At 37.9% G+C, this 23,207-nt stretch overlaps 1 protein-coding gene across 4 annotated transcripts in view; it reads right to left on the reverse strand.

Annotated features, from left to right (window-relative positions):
• Ric1 (RIC1 homolog, RAB6A GEF complex partner 1) overlaps positions 1–23,207 on the reverse strand; it is an 89,358-nt gene that overhangs the window by 52,015 nt on the left and 14,136 nt on the right. For 3 of the 4 annotated variants that reach the window (XM_055614117.1, XM_055614116.1, XM_055614115.1), the window contains exon 3: positions 16,188–16,267. In XM_055614117.1, the coding sequence (XP_055470092.1) occupies positions 16,188–16,267 (80 nt within the window). Of the gene's footprint in view, positions 1–16,187; positions 16,268–23,207 lie in introns of those variants that run through there. The other variant, XM_055614118.1, reaches the window with a different exon arrangement.

The following is a 23,207-nucleotide window of genomic DNA, read 5'->3' on the forward strand; positions in this document are numbered from 1 at the left end:
GGTGAAAGCTCTGGGTTGTTTTGATTTGCATCTCTCTGATGACTAAGGACATTGAACATTTCTTTAAGTGTTTCTCTGCCATTCAATATTCCTCTATTGAGAATTCTGTTTAGTTCTGTACTCCATTTTTTAATTGGATTACTTGGTTTGTTGGTCTTTAATTACTTAAGTTCTTTATATATTCTGGATATTAGCTCTCTATCAGCTATAGGGTTGGTAAGGATCCTTTCCCAATCTGTAGGCTGCTGTTTTCTTCCGACAACAGTGTCCTTTGCTTTACAGAAGCTTTTCAGTTTCATGAGGTCCCATTTATTGATTGTTGATATTTAGAGCCTATGCTGATGGTGTTCTGTTCAGGAAGTTATCTCCTGTGCCAATGAGGTCAAGGCTCTTCCCTACTTTTTAGGTTTAGTGTGTCTGGTTTTATGTTGAAGTCTTTGATCCACTTGGACTTTAGTTTTGTGCAGGGTGATAAATATGGATCAGAAGCAGAAGACAGGAACAGAACAGAAGCCTACCACAGACAGCCTCTGAAAAAACTCTACTGATCGAGGTATCGAAGCAGAGACTGAAACTCATAGCCAAACTTTGGGCAGAGTGTAGGGAATCTTATGAAAGAAGGGAGAGAAGAATGACCTGGATGGGACAGGAGCTCCAAAAGGAGACCAACAGAGCCATAAAAACTGAGGCCAGGGGCCCTGAAGAGAATGATACCCCAACCAAAGACAATGCATGGAGAGGACCTAAAATCCCAGTTCAGATGTAGTCCACAGACTCAGTCTCCTAGTGGGGTCCCTTGTAAGGGGAGAAGGGCCTTTCTCTGGCATGAACTCAGTGACAGGCTCTTTGATCATCTCCTCCTGGGGCATGGGGGGGGGGGGGGTAGCCCTGCCAGGCTACAGAGACAATGCAGCCAGTCCTGATGAGATCTGATAAGCTAGGATTAACTAGAGGAAGAGGAAGACCTTCCTTGTCAGTGGACTAGGGAGGGACATAGGGAGAGAAGAAAGAAGGTGGGTGGGATTAGGAGGAGATAAGGGAGGGGGCCACAGCCAGGATATAAATTGAATCAACTGTAATAAATGATGATAATAAAAAAAATTTTAAAGGTAGAGAGTAATGGTAGAAAGACATTTGACATGAACCACTGGTTTCCAAATTCACTCTCATATACAACCACACTAAGAAGCACATACAATATGTTCTACACATCACATATTCTCGCTCTCAAACAGAACAAAATAGAACAAAAAACTTAAGAGGGCAGAGAGATGGCCCCTATTCAAGAGTATTTAAGAGTACAGTTTGCTTTCCTGGTGAACCTGAGTATGATTCCCAGGACCCACACGGTGACTCAAAACTGTAATTCCAGTCCCAAGGGAAATGACACGACACACTCTTCTGGGCTCTGCAGGACTGCGTGCACATAGTACACATGCCTACATGCAGGCAAAACACCCACAGACTCCACCCAGCAGGGGGTCAAAGCAGAGGCTGAGACTCAGAGCCAAACTGTGGGCAGAGTGCAGGGAATCTTATGAAAGAAGGGGGAGACAGAAAGACCTGGAGGGGACAGGAGCTCCACAAGGAGAGCAACAGAACCAAAACATCTGAGCTCAGGGGTCTTTTCTGAGACTGATACTCCAATCAAGGACTATTCATGGAGATAACCTAGAACCCCTTCACAGATGTAGCCCATGGCAGCTCATTATCCAAGTGGGTTCCCTAGTAATGAGAACAGGGACTGTCTCTGACATGAACTCAGTGTCTGGCTCTTTGATCACCTCCCCCTAAGGGGGGAAAAGCCTTACCAGGCCACAGAGGAAGACAATGCAGCCAGTCCTGATGAGACCTGATAGGTTAGGATCAGATGGAGGGGGAGGAGGACCTCCTCTATCAGTGGACTTGGGGAGGGGTATGGGAGGAGATGAGGGAAGGAGGGTAGAATTGGGAGGGGTATGAGGGACGGGGCTACAGCTGTAATACAAAGTGAATAAACTGTAATTAATAAAAAGTAGATTTTTAAAATACTCTCTTCAATAAAAAATACCATACACATGAAAGTACATAATTTTCTATTTTTAAATTATTTAATTATTACAATTTATTCACTTTGTATCTCCGCTGTAGACACCTCCCCTCATCTCCTCCTAGTCCCACCTACTCTCCCACTTCTCCCCCTATGCCCTTTCCCTAGTCCCCTAATAGGGGAATCCTCCTCCTGTTCTATCTAACCCTAGCTTATCAGGTCTCATCAGGACTGGCTGCATCATCTTCCTCTGTGGCCTGACAAGGCTGCAACCCCCAGGGGAAGTGATCAAAGAGCAGCCAGCCATTGAGTTCATGTCAGAGACAGCTTTCTACGAGCAGGTGTTTCGGCTCTGTTTGTCTCCTTGTGGAGTTACTGTCCCTTCCAGGTTTTTCTTTCTCCCTCTTCTTTCATAAGGTTTCCTGCACTCTGCCCAAAGCGTGGCTATGAGTCTTATTATCTCCTTTCATACCTTGGTGGGTACATATAATATATAAAAATGGCCTGTTAAATGAAATGTGACTAAAGTCATTAGTCATTAGGAAAATGGAGATCAAAGTCATATTATATAACTGGGATGGCCATAACAAAGACAAGCTAAAGAGGTGGCTTTCTAGGCTCTGTTTGTTAAAATCTGTCTTGAAAGCTACAACAGTCTTGCTTCTCTCTCAGGACTTGTTTTAGATGCTGCTTTTTACAAGTGATTTCCTCAATAACATTCTGAAAACACATTCCTTCCCTAGACCCTCACCCAAAGCTCTTTATCTGTAGCTCATTTGTAGTACCCATCAGTTTAACTGTGTAGATATTATTTGAATTAAGTATTCCCACTTTAAATTGTGAGCTTCACATTGGTAAAAGTTAAACTTAGGACTTTTAATCTTGCATATACTTAACACATAATAAATGTCTTAAATAATCAAATGATAAAAAACATCTCATCAACAGGACTGTGGATTTCCTTAAGATACTCAGCATCCCCTTTGCAGTTTTCTTTCTCAAAATCTGGCTTATTCCAGGTGATGGACGATGACACTGGATACACATGTGGTCTTTGCACAAGTAGGATGGATATGCACATGTGTTTTGGCACTTTCAGTTCATTAACGTTATCAGTAGTTTGTATAAGTTATACATTTCAACAATGAAACATCTTTGCATAGTTAAGGAACCTTGCTTTGCCACTAAAAATATATTGTATATGTGATAGCTACCACATCCATTTGAGGAAATTCTGCAGAGCAAAGATTTAGTGAAACTCTAGAAGAGAATTACTGATAGCCCCCTCAAAAAACCTCTAACCATTCAAATTAAAATTTATTTTACGCTCATTTTGTGCTTAAACTAAACTACTACAAAATGACTAAATAAATGTATAAAAAAGGACAAATACCTCTGCCAAGAGTGCTATGTACACATCTGAAAACAGAAAATTTAAAAAAAACCTTCCTATAGATCTCAAAAAAAAAAAAGAAAGAAAGAAAAAGAAAAAGAAAAGAAAACAACTGAAAACTAGAACAAAACAAAAACCCAGAATTAAATCACCATATTTAGGAGATGAAGGTCTGCTTTAGTCTTACAGCAAGACCCTATTTCAAAAGTTTATCTAGTAAAACGTCATTTATTTCAACACATCAATTTCAATCATAAAAATCTAGTTTCAGACCAAACTACACAAACACCAGAAAGAGATAAAAACCTCAGATTGCTGCAAAAATTCAAGATAGGAAAAGTTCAATAATCTTACTTCAAAATATAATTTACATGAGATCTGTAAAAACAAAACAAAACTAGTTAACCAAACAGAACATATCAAGAGACATTAAGCTGCATTTACCATTTTAATGTCGAATGTTTCCCTATGGAACATCTTAGAAAATGTTACATTTAATGTAGTTTCATTTTCTACGTAAACAAACTTTAATGCTATGTTAACCATATTTAAAAGTATCGATAGAATAAATAAGTGAGCTTTCATGCTATAAATACATAGCTCTCTTTGAAAATATTTTGCATTTTCAGATATTGCATATTTTAAATATTTTCACCAGAGTTCTCAAAAACATGATTGCTATTTCTTACATTCTGGCATTCATGTCAATAATGAGCACTGAAAAAATTAAATGTTTCCATGGGGTAAGTCTATTACTGCTCTGTAACTGACTTTCGGCTTAAGTTCCCAATGATCTTATAAAAACCAGACTCAAAATTACACCATTCTCAAATGTTCTATAAAATTACACAGAATTTTTAAATGAAAAATCTAAGATCACCTTTAATGACACTCAAATACACTCTGGAGGGCTACAACAGTGACAGTTAATTGCTACGACACAAATTCAACAGGCTTTTGTATGAACAAGTTCTTATGTGCACAGATCTTAAATACTAGTAAGTGCCATTTAAAAAAAGAAGAATAGGGCAGATAACATGATGGAATTGGGGTACAGACAGAAACTTGAAGAGTTCAGTTAACAGTCAGATGTGGTGGCTCAGGCCGATAGTTACAGCACTCAGGTGATCCATTAATGGAATACTAGGGCAGTCTGGGCTACATTATGATATTCTGTCACAAAGCAACGCAAAATAAAACAAAACAATACTTACACGCTGTTTTCTTTCCATCAGAACTTACTTCAGGCCTATCTTTTCTTCCAAGCAAGTAACTCAAATGTTTTTATCTATAAAACTCCTCTCCTCATAAGTGTTTTTCCTGAAATACTAGTATGACTTTTCAGGACATTCATTCACATTTTTTTTCCATTTATTTATTTTTAAATTTCTTTTTTGTGGTGCTGAGGGATCCCAATGCCTTGTGCACACGTGCAAGCCTCTACCACTGAGTTATCCCTGACCTCCAACTTTCCTTATTTATAAGTAGCTCAGACCTCTTAAGTACCAGTTTATAACAAATGCCTTATAAATTATAGAGGGAATATGATAACTGGTCAGATATGGGAACAATCCCAAGTTTGAGATGATTCTGAATGTGCGGGTCTTGATCCGGGGAGTTCTGGCTGTCCCAGCCAAGCTCTGGAACCGAAAGGCTTTGGCTGTCCAACCCCAGTTCTGACGTTCACAATGGTCTCTTTCTCTACATCATACATTTCATCAGTTGTAGACAGTTAGATTGGTTTCCTTTCTATGGGGAAGGATTTGATGGGGGTGGAATGAAAGGCCATGCATGCCAAGCCAAACTTCATCACTGAGCTATAGTACTGTAATTTTTTTACCAATATGCTCATAATTAATTAGAGTATTCCTGGATGAAACAGAATAATGTCTTAAATGTGCCTAAATATTCTCCAGTGGAAAATAACTGAAAATTGTTCAAACTGACTGATGATTCTATAGGTAGTCATTTTTATTATTTTAATAGGGTAAATGGTCCCAAATTATCCAGCCAGGAAAAAAAAAAAAAAAACTGGACAAAATACATGAAACAATTACAGTCATCCAATCGTGGGCAAAATGACGATGATTTGAAGGTCAGGTTTGGCTACAAAGTGAGAATCTGTCACAAGCACAACAAAACAAAGTTCCTAGCAATAGTCCCTCCCAGATTCCCACATACAGTGGGAGAACCAACATTCCGGAAGACAAGTTTATGAAGCAGAACAACAGAAAGGTTGGAGTTACACTGAAAAGGAGTTTTAGAAATCTCTATTCCTCTTTACAATATTGGATATTAAGCCACTCTTACATATGGTAACCCCACACAAAGTCAGACAAGGAATAAACTATAAAGGCTTTGGATTTGCTGGAGGTGGCCTCTAGTTCTGAGGAGCTAGAGAGGAGAGACCTTGGAGGACACAGCTAAAGTAAAGGCTAAATTCACCCTCACAAAACATAAAAACAAACAAGCTGCAAACTGGTCAAGATGTTTTCCAAGTACCCTGTCTCCCATAACAAACCTTATCATTCTTTAAAGTAAAACCACAGAACTCTTCAAACGGCAAGCACAAGGACCAGATAATAGTATGTTGATTACTGCAGCATACTGTAGATGTACAGTAGTAGTATGTAGACCATACCTGATTGTGATGTCAGCCTCTGCACTAAAATTACTAGACATGTGATATGCCCTAGTAAGTCTATATGTTGGTATTATTTACCCAAGAAATATAAAACAAATCAAGAGTGAGATGGGATAATCTAAAAAATAATTTCTTTTAAAATTACACTTCTCATGGTCTAATTTTTCACCAAAAGTATCACTGATTGCTAGTATAAAATTTTAAGGTGTCTATGGGAATATAAAGAGAGAATTAATGATTTCTTGAATACAAAGAGGACAAGAGCGTTGGGAAGAAACTTTCTAGACTAAAGCAAATGGTTCCTCTGAGCTTGAAAGCTGGGCCAAATATCTTGCTTACATAAACATGATATGGAAGCACACCACATGGAGCAAATAACAAAGAAACACAGAAACTGTGAGGTCCATCATATTCTATATATGAGAAACATAAGCTCCAATGCCACACCAGGGACCCCGGACTTTATTTTGCGGAGACTAAGGAGTAATAAAAGTTTTAAAAATAAAATAAATAACATCTTAAGGTAAGGTAGATCTCACTATGCAGGAAAGACCAGAAGAAAAACTAGTGAGTGGATGATTCCAGAAGCACTGAACAAGCCAATGAAACTGATTGCTGAACAAATACAGGAAATGAAGAGAACCAATCCAAAGTTTTCTACTTCATTAGAACTACATAAAGGATTACAGTAGCTGCAGTCAAGTTTGGTAAAGCAATGACAAGTTTGGTTTGGCAGGAGGTAATGGGTGTGGTTTAAAAAGGATGGATTTGAGGCTTACTGAACCACTTTGATGGATGTAATCATAGAAAGGCAAGCTTGGCTCTGAAGAAAGGATCAGACACAAATCTACCTACTTACTTACAGCACAGTTAAAGGCAGAGAGAACAAACAAACATACATCTACCTGAGAGTGGTGGTTCCTAACCCCCGCAAATGCATGGAGTAGGTGGCCGTAGTTTCACTTCCTTGTCAGATGAGTAAAGTGGAGCCAAACAACAACAAAGTAACATAACTAATCCTGAAACCCACGGAAAACCATGAAAAAATTTATATGGGGAAAGGGCAAGTAAATTTTTAAATGTTTAAATCGTTTTGACAAGATTATAAAATATATACTAATCTAAAAGTTCCAAACTTAAGTCTTGTTGGGATTTGAGAGGCAATGAAAGATATAAGGAAAATCTATATTGGTAGACTGAAGAGGACTTTATAGATTTTCTATTAAAAAAAAGAGAATGAATTAATTCACGTACATGGTGATTCTCTGTACAAAAGGGAACTGACATTATAGGTTTCTAGGATTAAGTTATTTACAAAAAAAAAAAAAACCCACAATGCAGTATTTCATTTTATAGTTAACTATACAAAAACATTCCTTCTGACTAGTTACAATTCCTTTATTTGAACCTACAACCTCTTCACATTATTTTCTCACTTGCCTCCAAATGCCATTCCCCTAAGTGTTTGCTGTGTTGCCCTCAAACTCTTTAAGATCCTTTTACGTGCTATCTTCTCAGTGAAGAGCCTAAGGATTCAATTTCAAGCTGTTTCCATTCCTCATTCTCTAACCCTGCTTTGTCTGCATAACATAACTGCATTATAATAATGCAAGCGATACTATATGTAATAAAGCAAGTGGCTGTTTTGTTGCCACTCCCCACCCCGCTGCTGCATCTCTAGCAGCCTCAACAGTTACTAGAGACGTAAAGAAATAAAAGGGAAAAACTGCAAGCGCGCACACATTCCTATGACCTTGAATGTGGTGGGGGCGGCAGTAACAAGGACATGCGGGTTCTATGAACTGGGCAGATCTCAATAATCTACCCGTCTCTGGATTCACACAGCACATCGGCGTGTGGCTATGAAGAAGGAGGTTCAGTACTCAGTATTATGTAATAATGCTCTAGCCCATCCTATTAATAAATGCTAGTGCAATTACAATGTAATCATAAATGGATGCATGACATATGCAAAGCTCAACAGCTAAAAGTCTTACATGGAATCTACAGAACAGAAACATGCTGAAATCAAACTAGATGTTTTGGATTGCTCAAAGAGAAATATTTTTAACATCATTATCATGTATTTCCCAAATAACAGATACTATTAGAAGGAAGAAAACTTAGCTAAATATTTCTCTCTGAAAACCTAACATCAGTGACTCATTAGCAATAATAAAAAAGGTATAATCATGTGCCACCAAAAGGTTTCAAAGGTGGATCTCACATATGGAAGTAGTCCCATATAATTAAAACAATGGAAACATTCCATAGCGTAGTGACACCACAGCCACTGTTAACAGAAAGCACAAGACATTCACCATGTGTTTGTGGTGACATTGATATTAATATAAACAAGTCTGCTTAAGTTGCCAGTTGTGTGGAGTGTATTCAGAGTTCCTGGTGTTGGCTAACTAAAGGTATCAAACTGTGCTCATGAAAAAAATGTAAAGCAAAGGATAGCTTTTTATTTTTAGATATGTTTAGATACACAAATACCACTGTACAATGGAACAAATTCACTTGTTTATATCAGCACAGGAATATGCCATGTAAGTTTGTAACTGAGGCTGTGACAGCTATAGCTCCATACACTGTAACACCAATACTCTTGGAATAATACTCTGTAGCATTTTTTTTTCCAAGACAGGGTTTCACTGTGTAGCTTTGCTGTCCTGTACTCACTCTGTAGAGTGGCCTTGAACTCAGAGATCCGTCTGCCTCTGCATCCCAGAGTGCTGGGATTACAGGTGCGTGCCACCGCACCTGGTTTACTCCGTACCATTTGGACAAATGAAGTGCCCTACGGATGCATTTCTCAGACATGTCTGTCTCACAGTGATACATGTCTGTAAATGTACCTTGGATAAACTTTAGTGTACATAACTAATTTTGGGCTCTTTTGTTCTCTACATGTGATAGGAGTTAGTGAACATTTCTGCTAAAAACAGCTGGAGTTTTGGAGATAAGCTCTTGAAAATAACAACTGATAATCTCAATTTCTTCTCTTTCCAACCAGCACTAACCCACTGATGGAAAACTTGTAAGAAGTTTTACATATCTGATGAAATGTGTTAAGAAGAAAGAGGTAAAGAGGAATAAGGTTAGAGTTTTGATAGTGACTGTTTTGGAAGAATTTTTTTTAATTTATTACAATTTATTCACTTTGTATCCCAGCTGTAGTTCCCTCCCTCATCTCCTTCTAATCCCACTCTCCCTCTCTTTCTCCTCCCATAACCCTCCCCCAGTCCACTGATAGGGAAGGTCCTCCTCCCCTTCTATCTGAACCTAGCCTATCAGCTTTCATCAGAACTGGCTGCAAATCTTCCTCTGTAGCTTGGTAAGGCTGCTCTCCCTCTCAGAGGGAGGTGATCGAAGAGCCAGCTACTGAGTTCATGTCAGAGACAGCCCCTACTCCCCTTACTATTGAATCCACTTGGAGACTGAGCTGCCATGGGTTACATCTGCGCAGGGGTTCTAGGTTTTCTCCATGCGTGGTCCCTGGTTGGAGTATCAGCCTCAGAAAAGACCCCTGTGCCCAGATTTTTTTGGTTCTGTTGCTCTCCTTGTGGAGCTCCTGTCAGCTATATCATTCCTAAGCACATATCCAAAATATGCTCAAGTATATAACAAGGACATTTGCTCAACCATGTTCTTAGCAGCTCTATTCATAATAGCCAGAATCTGGAAACAGCCCAGATGTCCCTCAACTGAGGAATGGATACAAAAATTGTGATACATCTATACAATGGAATACTACTCAGCAATTAAAAACAAGGAAATAATGAAATTTGCAGGCAAATGGTAAGAACTAGAAAAGATCATCTTGAGTGAGGTATCCCAGAAGCAGAAAGACACATATGGTATATATTCACGTATAAGTGGATACTAGACATATAATATAGGATAAACATACTAAAATCTGTACACCTCAAGAAGCTAAGCAAGAATGAGGACCCTGGATAAGATGTTCGATCCTCATTCAGAAAGACAAACGACATTAGAAGAGGGAGAAAACAGGGAACAGGACAGGAGCCTACCACAGAGGGCCTCTGAAAGGCTCTACCCTGCAGGGTATCAGAGCAGATGCTGAAGACGCATAGCCAAACTTTGGGCAAAGTGGAGGGGTGGAGGGAATCTTATGAAAGAAGGGGGAGATGAAAGACTTGAAAGAATTTTTTTTCAGTGGAGAACTGCATGTCTATGTCTTTAATATCAGTTACTTAAACATCTCAAATTTTAGTACTGTTATTTAATTTTTACAGAGCTAGTTATCAAATCCAAGGCCTTGTACATGTTTTCAGCAAGCAGACTAAAGCACTAAGCCATATCCTAACCCCAGTGAACACTAGACTCAATAAAACTGGCTTTCAAAAAAAAGGTTAACTTGGGCATGGTGGCATGTTCTGTATTCTTAGCTACTTAAGCAGCTGAGGTGAGAAAATCATCTGAACCCACAAGTTCAGGAGCAAGCCTGGGCAGCACAGTGAAGCCTGTCTCAAAACAGAGGTGGTGGAGAGATGAGTGGGAGGAGAGAGCTGCTCTAAAAGACTACATGAGCACCTGGTGCTTCTACATCGTGGGCTCCAGACAGCAAGGCTACATAAGGACCTGTCTGAGACAACAAACAAACAACAACAAAGAGTACATGAGAACTAATTTGTTGAAAGTATTTTCATTATGAGGAAAAAATTATATGAAATATCTCCTAATCTCATATTTAAGCATCATAAAATAAACACATTTCAAAGCCAAGCATAACTATTTCTGATTTATCCAGGGCGAAGTTTTCATCACAAGATTCACTGAAAATCTGAAAATGTAAAAAAATTAAAGCCTTCAGTCAGTCTGCATACTGGTCTGGGTAAACATGAAGAGATATTTTATTATATGGGAGACTTAATAAAGATATAAAAGATGAACTGAATATCAGAGAATAAATGAAAGGAGTTACTAGTAAGATTGCCATCATTGTTGAAGACTGACTCCCTGCATCTACACAAATACTACAAACACTAAATGGAAACTATTAAAGAACACAGAGGCAACTGAGCTGTGTGCTCAGTTGGAGCGTCATGGAAAATGATGCTTAGCTTGAGGTTAAGATGCTGTCATGTAATACAGGAAAGCTGAGATGCTCTAGAAATAAAGTTCATGTGATGAACTCCTAAGATGTAGAAAGAAAAACCAAGAGACTGTGCTATTTCAATAACTAAAGAAGAAACAATTAACTGTCAGCCTTTATTATGCTGCATCTACCTTCAACATTACCTTACAACCTTTTTTCATTCTTCCTTTTTTCTATTGCTTATTCCTCAAATAAATGTTAAGAAGTAGTAGATTGCTAGAGAAGGCACAAACAGAGCTGACGTACTATAGTCCCAGAGGCTGAGTGCTATGGACAGTGGAATGGAAACATGTCTGAATCCTGGCTCTAGCCTGTGACTGAATCAGCTTGTGATGGTGGGTAGCTTTTCCTGCAACAGCTTGTATAACAAGTGCCTTAAATTATACAAGTGTTTAGAATGTCACACACGACAACACTGACAAAACCATTTTTTTTCTCTCCTTTAACCATTAAATGATCACAACTTTTCAGGTTTTAAAAACATGAGCTCCTAATAATTAAAAGACAAAAAATGGTACGTTTGATACTACTTTACAAATGGTTTCTTCAGAAAACTTAACTGAAATAAGTAACTCTAGAAAGTACTGCTGCAGTACACAAATACACAGCAGACTGGCTTTGGTCAACAGAACTGTATTTGTACCAATAATTTATAAAGTTCAATAATACAAGTTACAATAATACAATAATACAAGTCTGGCAATATAAAAATAATTATATGTATTTTTTTTCTGTAACTTACTTTTAAAACATTTTTTTAAATGTCCTTGTTGTGTACTTGAGCAAATTTTGGGTATATACCTAGCAGTGGTATAGCTGGGTCTTGAGGAAGCACTATTCCTAATTGTCTTAGAAAACACCAGATAGATTTCCAGAGTGGTTGTACCAGTTTACATTCCCACCAGCAATGCAGGAGGGTTCCCCTTTCTCCACAACCTCTCCAGCATGTGTTGTCACTTGAGTTTTTTCATCTTGGCCATTCTGACGGGTGTAAGGTGAAATCTCAGGGTTGTTTTGATTTGCATTTCCCTAATGGCTAATGAGGTTGAGCATTTCTTTAAGTGTTTCTTTGCCATTCGATATTCCTTTATCGAGAATTCTCTCTTTAGCTCTGTTCCCCATTTTTTAATTGGATTACTTGGTTGGTTGCTTTTCAGCTTCTTTAGCAGCTTTATTTGTAATAGCCAGAACCTGGAAACAACCGAGATGTCCATCAACAGAGAAATGGATACAGAAATTGTGGTATTTTTACACAATGGAATACTACTCAGCAATCAAAAGAGGAAATCATGATATTTGCAGGCAAATGGTGGGATCTAGAAAAGATCATTCTGAGTGAAGTATCCCAGAAGGAGAAAGACAAACATGGTATATATTCGCTTATATAGACCTACAAGATATGATAAACATAATGAAATCTACACACCTAAAAAAGATAATCGAGAAAGCGGACAAGGGGTAAGATGATCAATCCTCATTTAGAAAGACAAATGGGATGTGCATTGAACATATGATAGGAGTCTACCGCAGAAGACATCTGAAAGACTCTACCTAGCAGGGTTTCAAAGTACATACTAAGACTCATAACCAAACCTTCGGGAGAGTACAGGGAATCATATGAAAGAAGGGGAGTTAGTATGATGTGGAAAGGATAGGCGCTCCACAAGGACCAAATATATCTGGGCACAGGGTCTTTTCTGAGACTGACACTCAAACAAAGACCATGAGTGAATATAACCTAGAACCTCTGCTCAGATGTGGCCCGTGATAGCTCAGTAACCACTTGGTTTCCCATAGTAAGGGGAACAAGGACTATTTCTAACAGGACCTCAATGGCAGGCTCTTTGACCTCCCTACCTCCCAAGGGAGGAGCAGTCCTGCTAGGCCACAGAGGAGGACTTTGCAGCCAGTCCTGAAGATACCTGACAAAACAGAGTCATATGAAAGGGGAGGAGGTCCTCCCCTATCAGTGGACTTGGAAAGGGGCAGAGAGGAGATGAGGGAGGGAAGGTGGGATTGGGGAGGGAATGAGGGAGCGGGATACAGCTGGGACACAGAGTTAACAAAATGTAATAAGAAAAATAAAATAAAGAAAGAAAAAAAACATTTTTTTAGAAACTCTTACAAAGAAACTGCATCTCCCTCACTCTGTTCCTCCCCCTCCATCAAATTCTCAACTTCTTAACTACTATTGTTACATATATAAACACACATGGTGTATACATAAGCAACCAATCATGTCTATTTACCACAGCTTGTCTGTGCATGTGAGCAGGGAAGAGCACTGGCATTGGCCATCCTATGTTGGAGCTTGTCCTTCTGAGGAGACTGATCCTCCCCTTCTCAGCATCCACAGACCATAGGGGTACAATCTTAGGGAATTTCCCCCATCTACTGTGTCAACTGCTATTGTCAACATGTCCTTATGCCAGTCTTGTTCTGGCAACTATGTTGTTGACAGTGCATGGTGCATTTGCCCTGTCATGTCTAGGGGACTCTATGTAGCAGCAGACATCCTGGTTGTCCATGATGGTTGTTTTATCATTTTTACATAGACTTTAATGTTATCATGTAAATTTTACTTATATGAAAATAGCAATTTTCATAAAATGATGAAGTGTTGTGCTGGCTAGTTTTACGTCAAGTTGATATGTTAGATTCTTTTGGGAAGAGGGAACCTCTGCTGAGAAACTGGTCCTACCAGACTGGCCAGCAGGCCAGCCTGTCAGGCATTTTCATGGCTGATCATTGATGTGGGAGGGTATGGTCTATTGTTGGGGTGCACAATAGGTAGGTTGTCTTAGATGGTGTAAGAAAACAGGTTGAACAAGCCATAAGGAGCAAGCCAGTAAGCAGCATTCTTCTAGGGCCTCTGATCCATTCCTGCCCTGAATTCTCTTCATAATAGACTTTAGGACATGTAAACAGAAATAAACCCTTTCTATCCTGGACTCTCTTTGTAGACAGTGATCCATCTGCCTCTGCCTCCTGAGTGCTGGCATTACAGGCGTGTACCTGTGTGCCACTGCACTTGGCTTGGTTATGGTATTTTATCACAGCAGCAGAACCCTAACTAACATAGTAGTCTTTTTTCAACTGAAAACTTAACTAATTGGCTATATATATATATATATATATATATATATATATATATATATATATATTTTTCCTCCCTCTCTCAAAAAAAAAAAAAAAAAATCAAACAAACCAGAAACTGGGGTAGTAACTAATCATCTAAACAACATATTAAAAGCTGATTATTTAAAAAATTTCAACACAGGGCTGGAGAGATGGCTCAGTGGTTAAGAGCACTGTCTGCTCTTCCAAAGGACCCAGGTTCAATTCCCAGCACCCACATGGCAGCTCACAACTGTCTGTAACACAAATTCCAAGGGATCTGACACCTTCACACTAATGCACATAAAATAAAAATTAAATAAATTATTTTAATTTTTTTTTCAAAGCAAAACAAAACACCAAATCTTTGGTTCAATTAAGAGAGCCAGCAACATCAGCTGAGCAGCAGCAGCCATACCTTTGACTCCAAGCCTAACAGCCCTAGTCGATACATTAACTCCAGGTTGACCTCTTCCAGTTCTTAGCTCATGAATAAAGATTATATTATTTTACTTATAGTGTAAACTTTGAAAAATTCAGTGATGTTAACTGAGCAATAAGCTAGGCGGAAACTGCTTTATAGAAAAGGGCCCAAAATATCACCTCTTCTATGTGTCAAAGTGTGTGTAGGTCAGAGGATGCAAATAGTCTAAGCTGGCTAGCAGGCAGGCTCCAGCAAGCTCTGCCTGTTTCCACCTCCCCAGTCCTGGGTAACAAGCACATGCCACCATGCTTGGCACTTTTATGTGTGTTCTGGAGACCGACCTTGGGTCTTCACCGAGCCATCTTTCTGGCCTAAAAATGTAATATCTGGTCACCTAAAAGAAATCTATAGGTTTGGGATAATGTACAAACTAAATGTGAAATCAGGACAACATTATGCTGCTTATACAACTGGTGTGCTGTGGCACTTGTCTGATATAAACAATTATAAACAGCTCAGCATAACTAGATTTGAGACAATCCTTATAGTACTACAGTGTCAGGCATATTTTACTTTATACTATTGGTTTTCTTTGCATAACTGGGCTTATTCTTCTTCAGTAATATCTTTTTATCATATATTTAAAGATATATTTAATACATATATTTTAAAAATATATCAAAGACACATATATTTATGATATTACATACCACATCTCTAAATATAGATATTACATATCTAAATTTTAGGTTATGTATTTTTAACATATTGTTTTATATATTATATACCAACATACTTTATTAATATATTATTATATATAAGTAATTATATATACATATTTAAGGCTTTTTGAATATTCTCAGCAGTTTCCTCTTAATCATATTGGTAACAATTTCTCATGTAACAGCAAGAAAACTTCTGACATATAAGCAGTTTGCCCCCAGAAGAAAAGATGTCATATTTTAAAAATATGTGTTGTTTTATTTAAAAGTGAGGTGCGCTGTGGAGGAAATGTGCAAAACATAGTGACAATTTACACGAAAGTCGATGCTCTCCCGAAGTTTAACTTGGAGGTAACAACTGTCTTTGCGTTTTTTTCCTATGCATATATAAAAACACAGGCAAAGGAGCTGGTAATTGACTAAGAGTCTGCCTCTTCACATTTTCTCTCAGTTCTCCATTTTAATAAAGACCAGAGAATATCTGACATGCAGTATATTAGTAGTAACCCTGAATGCCTAGAAATGTAACACAATACTCAGTATTCCGTCATATAGTTAATTACTTTTTCTTTTACATTGAAAAAAATGACAGTTCAAGATTGGTCATTTCTAAAGCACCATTTTAGAAATGCTTGGCAATTTAGAATCTTAATGACTTTAAATAACCCCAGAGTACATTTTTTTTAAGTGTGCAAACATGTATTAAAAGAATGAAAGCCGATAAACTTACTTGGGATACACTGGTTCATAAAGGTATTTGTCTCCTCTTGAAGATGCAATATGAAAAAACAAGATGTAACCATTTGCTGTCTGAAAGAGAAATTTAATTAACCATGAATTAGAAAGTTGTAACTGTCATCCTAAGTTGTAATTTTACAGGACTAGAAAAAGAAATCTTGTTTAACCCTCTCCTGAAAAATTATAGTCTTTCTACATGTAAATGACTTTTAATACAACTCATTTAAAAAAGTGTTCAACAAATTTTAAAAGTGTTTTATAAACTATGTAATGAAATCAATAGTTTGTAGAATACTATGGACATAAACATTCTAAAACAACTGTAAAACTGAACAGATGAGTGCTGTGGAAAATACACAGCACTCTTTGAACTCTACAAAAGTGTGGCAAATAATTACTCTAAGTTTGCAACGCAATACTACCAAATAGTAAAAAGTGAAAAATGCTTGATTGTACCCTCTAAAACTTTATCATTTACTTCAAAACAGAATAATTTATGTAGCTAAAAAAAATCTTACTATAAAATATACTGTGAGACACTAGGAAAAAGAATAAGAGCAAATCTTGAAATTTCAAAATCTAAATATCAGTTAACTAAAGTCAATCTCTAATTTCCAAGATATGAGCATCTGAAGTTTAAATCTAAACATCTAAATTTCTAAAATAACTAAATATTATAAAAACAAAAATTATACTAAAAAAAGTATTCCAGTTTTGTGTGACTGAAGCAGGTCTCTGGCTATCCAGGGTTACCGTAAGAGATTCTATCTGAAAAACAAAACTAACTCAACAACAACAAAATACAAACACAAAAACACTGTTATATATATGACCATGGTATACATCTGTGACTTACAGAGCTCCAACAACCACTTCACATTTACATAATTATATTAAATGCTAAATATTACTGCTCCTAGAAGATATTTTCAATGTAAAACCAAACAATGGAGTAAAGTGGCAGTTTTCCCCCAAATGTTTTAACCTAACACTGAATTTCTTTCATCTCTCAGGCAAGTGAATATGAATCCAAAGTCGAAACAATCAAAACCAAAGAAATCATCTAGGGTTTCCTATTTCTTCCCAGCACAAGCTTCCTGTTTTTCAGCTCAAGGAATGAGAGGAAACAGATTTCCCAGTGCAGCCAGAGTTGCTTTGCTTTGAACTATAAGCTTACCCTTCTGTAATACAGTGTCCAAAACTACAGTTTAACTTACTAGGATGGTAAAGAAAAAAGTAAAGACCGTTCAGGTAAGATTATTTTTTAAATTCTTCATGGCAATTTTACATTCTTCAATAGAAAAACAAAAGGCTAATGGCTTCAAATCAAACCACAGCAAAAGTCACAAACACATCCTACCTCATATAGAATGATGGCTACTGTAAACTTTTACTGTCACCGCATAAGGGCTAAACATGCAACAAAGAATAGTCAGTTTAAGAAAGTAACATTGACATAAGTGCTGTCTGGAAGATCAGTCACTCAAAGGTCAAAAAGGTCACCATTTCACACAATCAAATGTTAATAGCATACACAGCAAAGTATAAAAAGCATATACAAGACTATAACGTGAATGAGAATAAAGCATCACTTTGTACTAGCATTTTATCTAATACAGAAGTAAATATATGAATAACATCTTAATTTGCTATTTGATATTTGCTATCAGTCCTTTTAAATAAATATTTCAGACTTCTGTGTATACCAAACATGATATACTTTTAAATCTCAATGACATCTCATCTACTACTGACATTTGATAAACTTTTAAAGTCTTAGTAATAAATCATGTTCCTTTAACCAAATCTGCTACTATGAACTATTATAATGACCTTTCTCTCCATGACTCCCAATCTTTTCAGGTAATAATCTTAATTCCTTCCTATAATATACAGATACATATAACCATTCATTAATTTCTCTTCAAAGAACAATGAAATAGCAAACTGCAAGATCTAAACTCTTCACACTGATCTATAGATTCTATTTTTATTTTCATACTCTTTATTATACTTGTTTAGAAAAAAACATATAAATCACCTCAAATTAAACTGTTCTCCCAATATAATAATACACCTATTGTACATACAGACAAGAACATACATAAACGAAAAGTGGTAAAAAAAAATAAACAAAAAAAAACAAGCATGCTGAAATAAAGGTGATGATTATCTTTTAATATAAACAATAGTCATCAAAAATTATTTTTCCTAACTAGACATGGAGACACACAGCTTTAATCCCAACAATGGTAAAATCAGGAGATCTCTGTGTGTCTGAGACCAACCTAGTCTACACAGGAAGTTTGGAGACCCTGCCTCAGTGAAGGAATGACTCCTAAGCAAGATGATTTAGTGGTAAAAGGTACTTGCCGCCAAATCTAACAACCCAACCTAAATTTAATCGCTAGGACCATTATGGTGCCAGGAGAAAACAGACTCCTGAGTTGTCCTCTGACCTCTATACATGCTCTGTACATGCACAACTCCATCACACAGGGATTGGTCTGGTGCTATGTATTCTAATGCTAATTACTAACCCCCAAGATCTGGTTGCCTCTAGACATTCTCACATACAATAGTCTTTTTTGTGTAAACGTTACTCTACCTAATTTAAAGTCTTTTGGATTTATTAAAAGCTTTAAAGCACAGTAACTGGGCCAGTATCAACCCTCTAAGCTATTTTGCTATTTCCCAGCTACACAACCCAAGTTACTTGCCTTAATAGTTCCTGCATGGGCTGCTTCTGTTCCACCAGTCCAGCCTCGTACTTAGGGTACATACCACCCTATTGTGACTTCCTTCTCTCTGGCTTCTCCTGGCCTTCTGGTCTGTCTGACTCCAAGCTCTGGAACCTAAGCCCCACCTCCTCTCTTTGCCCAGTTACAAGCCTCTAGCTATTTTATTAACTGACCCCCAACAATGAACCCCCAACTATGGTTCAAGGTAATTTCTTCACATGTTTTATCTTCATTGATTATATACTGCTGGGAAGAGATGTGGAGTCCATAAATGTTGAACAAGAGAATGAATATATCTTGATTTCTCTTACATCTACAAAACTTGTAATAAATTAAATAATACTAACACTTAAATGTGACCTCATTTATTAGTTTCCCTTATATAAAATATTAACATATCTTAGGATGTCTGTGACCTTTGCTTATCTGCTTACAAATTTTTGTTTAAAAGATCAATGTTTTCAACAATGTTATTCACTTTAATTCAGTGTTATACTTCTTTAATCCAACCTACAAGTTGAGAAAATTTTAAGGCCCAGAAATAAACTAAGGTGAAAAAAAGTTGATTTTTACTTTATTTCAAATTAACGTATGTAATTTCCCAACAATCTATTTCTTTTCGTTACACACGTGAGGTGTGCATGCACATTACTACAAACCTCACAGCCAATGGTGGCCAGAGCCAGCAGCATCTTAAGAGACTGCAGCTTGGGCTGCCCTCATTCCAGAACGAAACTGAGCAGCTACGTTCTGACTTCTACAATGAACCACAACTGCCACAGAACATAGGAATTTTAATTTTTATATCAAAATAAGTCTACTGGTTATTCAAAAAAGGCAAGAAGGAAAAACAGACGAAATCCAACTAAACACTGAGTAAAATTTCCATGAAATGACTATCAGGAAAACGTTTCCCATGTGTTTATAAAACTGACTCCACCACTTTGCCACAAATACACATAATCTACCTTACACATGCTCTAGAGAACATTGTACTTTTGGAGCTTTCTCATTGTGCTCATAAATTTCAACTATGATTAGTAATAAATATATCAAAACTTAAGACTAGGGGGTAATATCATGGAAGATTGCACAGGAAATTCTAAAAATCCATTCACCTATCAAAACAACTGAACTTGACAAGGTTGAGCTAAAATGATGTCAAACTCAATTTAAGTGGAACACTTACAACACACAGGAAAAAGCCTGGTGGAATTGGTCAGTTTTATTAATTTTAGCTATTTATCTTTAGCCAAGTCTGTCACATGTGTCTGGCTGGAGTAACAGTAGCAATATTCGTTCCCCACTGCTTGACTGTGGGTGTTGACTGTTGTTTCTGATTATCAAAAAGAAGGAGGGGGCATTCCCAGGTGCTGAAGTGGTGTCTGGGCCAAGAGGGGATTTTTGGAGATGGAACCTATCCCCTAGTGTACCTCATTTTAAGACTTAAAGAAGCCTTAGGCAACTGCAGGGCACAGTGGCGCACACCTGTAATCTCAGCACTCAGGCAGGCAGAGACAAGCGGATCTCTGTGAGTTTGAGGCCAGCCTGGTCTACAAAGCGAGTCTAGGACAGCCAAGGATACACAGAAAAACCTGTCTCAGAAAAACAACACAACACAAACAAACAAACAAAACACACCAAAAAAACCAAAAACAAACAAAAACAAAAACCTTAAGTAACTGGCTGCCAAGAGAAGACAGACTACAGTGACTGCAGACACAAGACAAAAATACTTCACATAAATACTTCATATGACATGGTTTCTCAACTTTCTTAGTACTATGACCTTTTAATACACTTCATGTTGTGGTGACCCCTAACCATAAAATTATTTCATAAATGTAATTTTGCCGATATTATGAATTGTAATGTAAATGTTGGTGTTTTCCGATGTTCTCCGGTGACCCCTGTGTGTTGTTCAATCCCCAGACCCACAGGTGGAAAACAGTTGTCATAACAAGATGCTTTAGCAAAGAAGAAACAAAACCCAATCTCTAAAAGCTAAGAGAATTTGTTTTTTCAGAGCTACCACAATACAATATTCACTAAAATTTAAAACCCATATGAAGAAACAGAAAAGTAATACACAATCACAGGAAAATAAAGGATATATCAAAAGCATATCGCTGCAAAGTCCTCCTTTGTGGCCTAGCAGGACTGCTCCTCCCTTGGGGGGTGGGGAGGTCAAAGAGCCTGCCATTGAGTTCTGTCAGAGATAGTCCCTGTTCCCCTTAAGATACCTGATAAAACAGGGCCAGACGAAAGGGGAGGAGGTCCTCCCCAATCCGTGGACTTGGGAAGGGGCAGGGAGAAGCTGAGGGAGGGAGGGTGGGATTGGGAGGGAATAAGGGAGCAGAATACAGCTGGGATACAGAGTTAGTAAAATGTAACTAATAATAATAAACAATAAAAAAAAACAAAACAAAAAAGAAAGAAAAAAAAACATATCACTGAGCAAGTCCAAGTACAAAATTCTTGATTTATTTTGGATTTTTTGAAACAGAGTTTCTCTGTGTAGCCAATAAAAAACATTAATTCATCAGGCTTAAATATATTCAGTGAGCTAAAAGAACGCATGAACCTACTGTTGCTGTCACTGAGGTATGGTGAGGTCAACAGGTCATAAGAAAATTGCTCTATAACACAGAATTTTACTTTTACAGTTTGTCACATCAAGGGAAGTACCAGAGTCTGTCAGGAAGCACAAAAGCAAGGAGAATATCTGGGCATAAGAGGCCATTACCTTGGGGCTGGGGAGATGGTTCCATGGTTAAGAGCACTGTCTGTTCTTCTAAAGGTCTTGAGTTCAATTCCCAGCAACCACATGGTGGCTCACAACCATCTATAATTTGAGCTGATGCTCTCTTCTGGTATGCAGGTGTAAATGCAGATAGCACACTCATATGCATAAAATAAATAAATAAATCTTTAAAAAAAAAGTCACTACCTTGGTTTACATGGTATCCTGGCTAGTTTTATGTGAACTTGACAGAAGCTTGAGTCATCTGGGAAGACAACTGACAGCTGAAAAAACGCTTCCATAAGACTGGCTGTAGGGAGTCTACAGCACATTTTCTTATTTAGCGATTGATATGGGAAGGCTCACTGAAGGCAGTACTACACCAAGGCAGGTAATCTTAGTTGCTATATGAAAGCAGGGTTAGGGTAGAAAGGGCCAGAGAGGTCAACACCACCACAAGAAAACATACAAAAATCAACAAACCTGGGCCCAGAGACTGAAGCACCAACCAGAGAACTCATAGGATTGACCTAGACCACCATATACATATGTTACAGATATACAGCTTGGTCCCCATGTGCAACCTCTAACAGCAGGAGCAGGGGCTGTCTGACTCTGTTGCCTGCCACCTTTGGATCCCTTTCCCCTAATTGGACGGCCTTGTCTGGCCTCAATGGAAGAAGATGCGCCCAGTCCTACCTGACATGCCAAGGTGGGTTGATATCCATGGGAGGCCTCCCCTTCTCTGAGAAAAGGGGAGTCTAGGAGATGAGAAGGGGAGGGGAGGAGGAGGGACTGGAAGGAGAGAAGGGAGGGGAAGTTCTGACTGGGATGTAAAATAGATAAACTAATGAGAGAGAGAGCAAGCAGACTGAGCAAGGCATGTAAGGCGTTCTCCTCCTTGGCCTCTGTTTCAGCTCCTGCCTCCTAGGTACTGCCCTGACTTCCCATGGTGATGGAGTGTGACCTGAGAGTAGAAAGCTGAAACAACCCTTTCCTCTCTGTTTGTTTTTGGTCACAGTGTTTTATCACAGCAATAAAAACCCTACGTCACATGGGAAGAAATAGGTGAAGCAAAGCAAAGAGGCTTAATATTTGCTAGCCTGAATAGTATCTCTAATACTATTAGAGCTCTGGAGGATAAGGATGACCCTTATTTGGTGCTTGGCTCTCAGATACACAGAGTTAAAGGCAAGTTCTCCCATGAAAACAAAAACCCAAAATGTCAGAGGTTCCAAATCACAAAAAATTTAAAGTCATAATTAAAACAGAAGATTTTGTTTTAAGTTTTATAACTGAAACAGTCTAACATCTACATTCTTTTTAGGTGGCTAACATTTTTGGTTAATTACGATTTAGTGCTATTATTCCTAATGATCAAAACTGAATGCAAAACTGTATCAATCAATGTTAATGTTGGCCAGTAATGAGAATCTACATATATCACAACCAAAAAATCTTTTCAGTGCGCTCCCTGCCTACACACACACACACACACACACACACACACACACACACACACACACAC

This window comes from Psammomys obesus, unplaced genomic scaffold (genome assembly GCF_907164565.1).
Source record: "Psammomys obesus unplaced genomic scaffold, mPsaObe1.curated_primary_1811, whole genome shotgun sequence".
In the NCBI taxonomy this organism is placed as follows: Eukaryota; Metazoa; Chordata; class Mammalia; order Rodentia; family Muridae; genus Psammomys; species Psammomys obesus.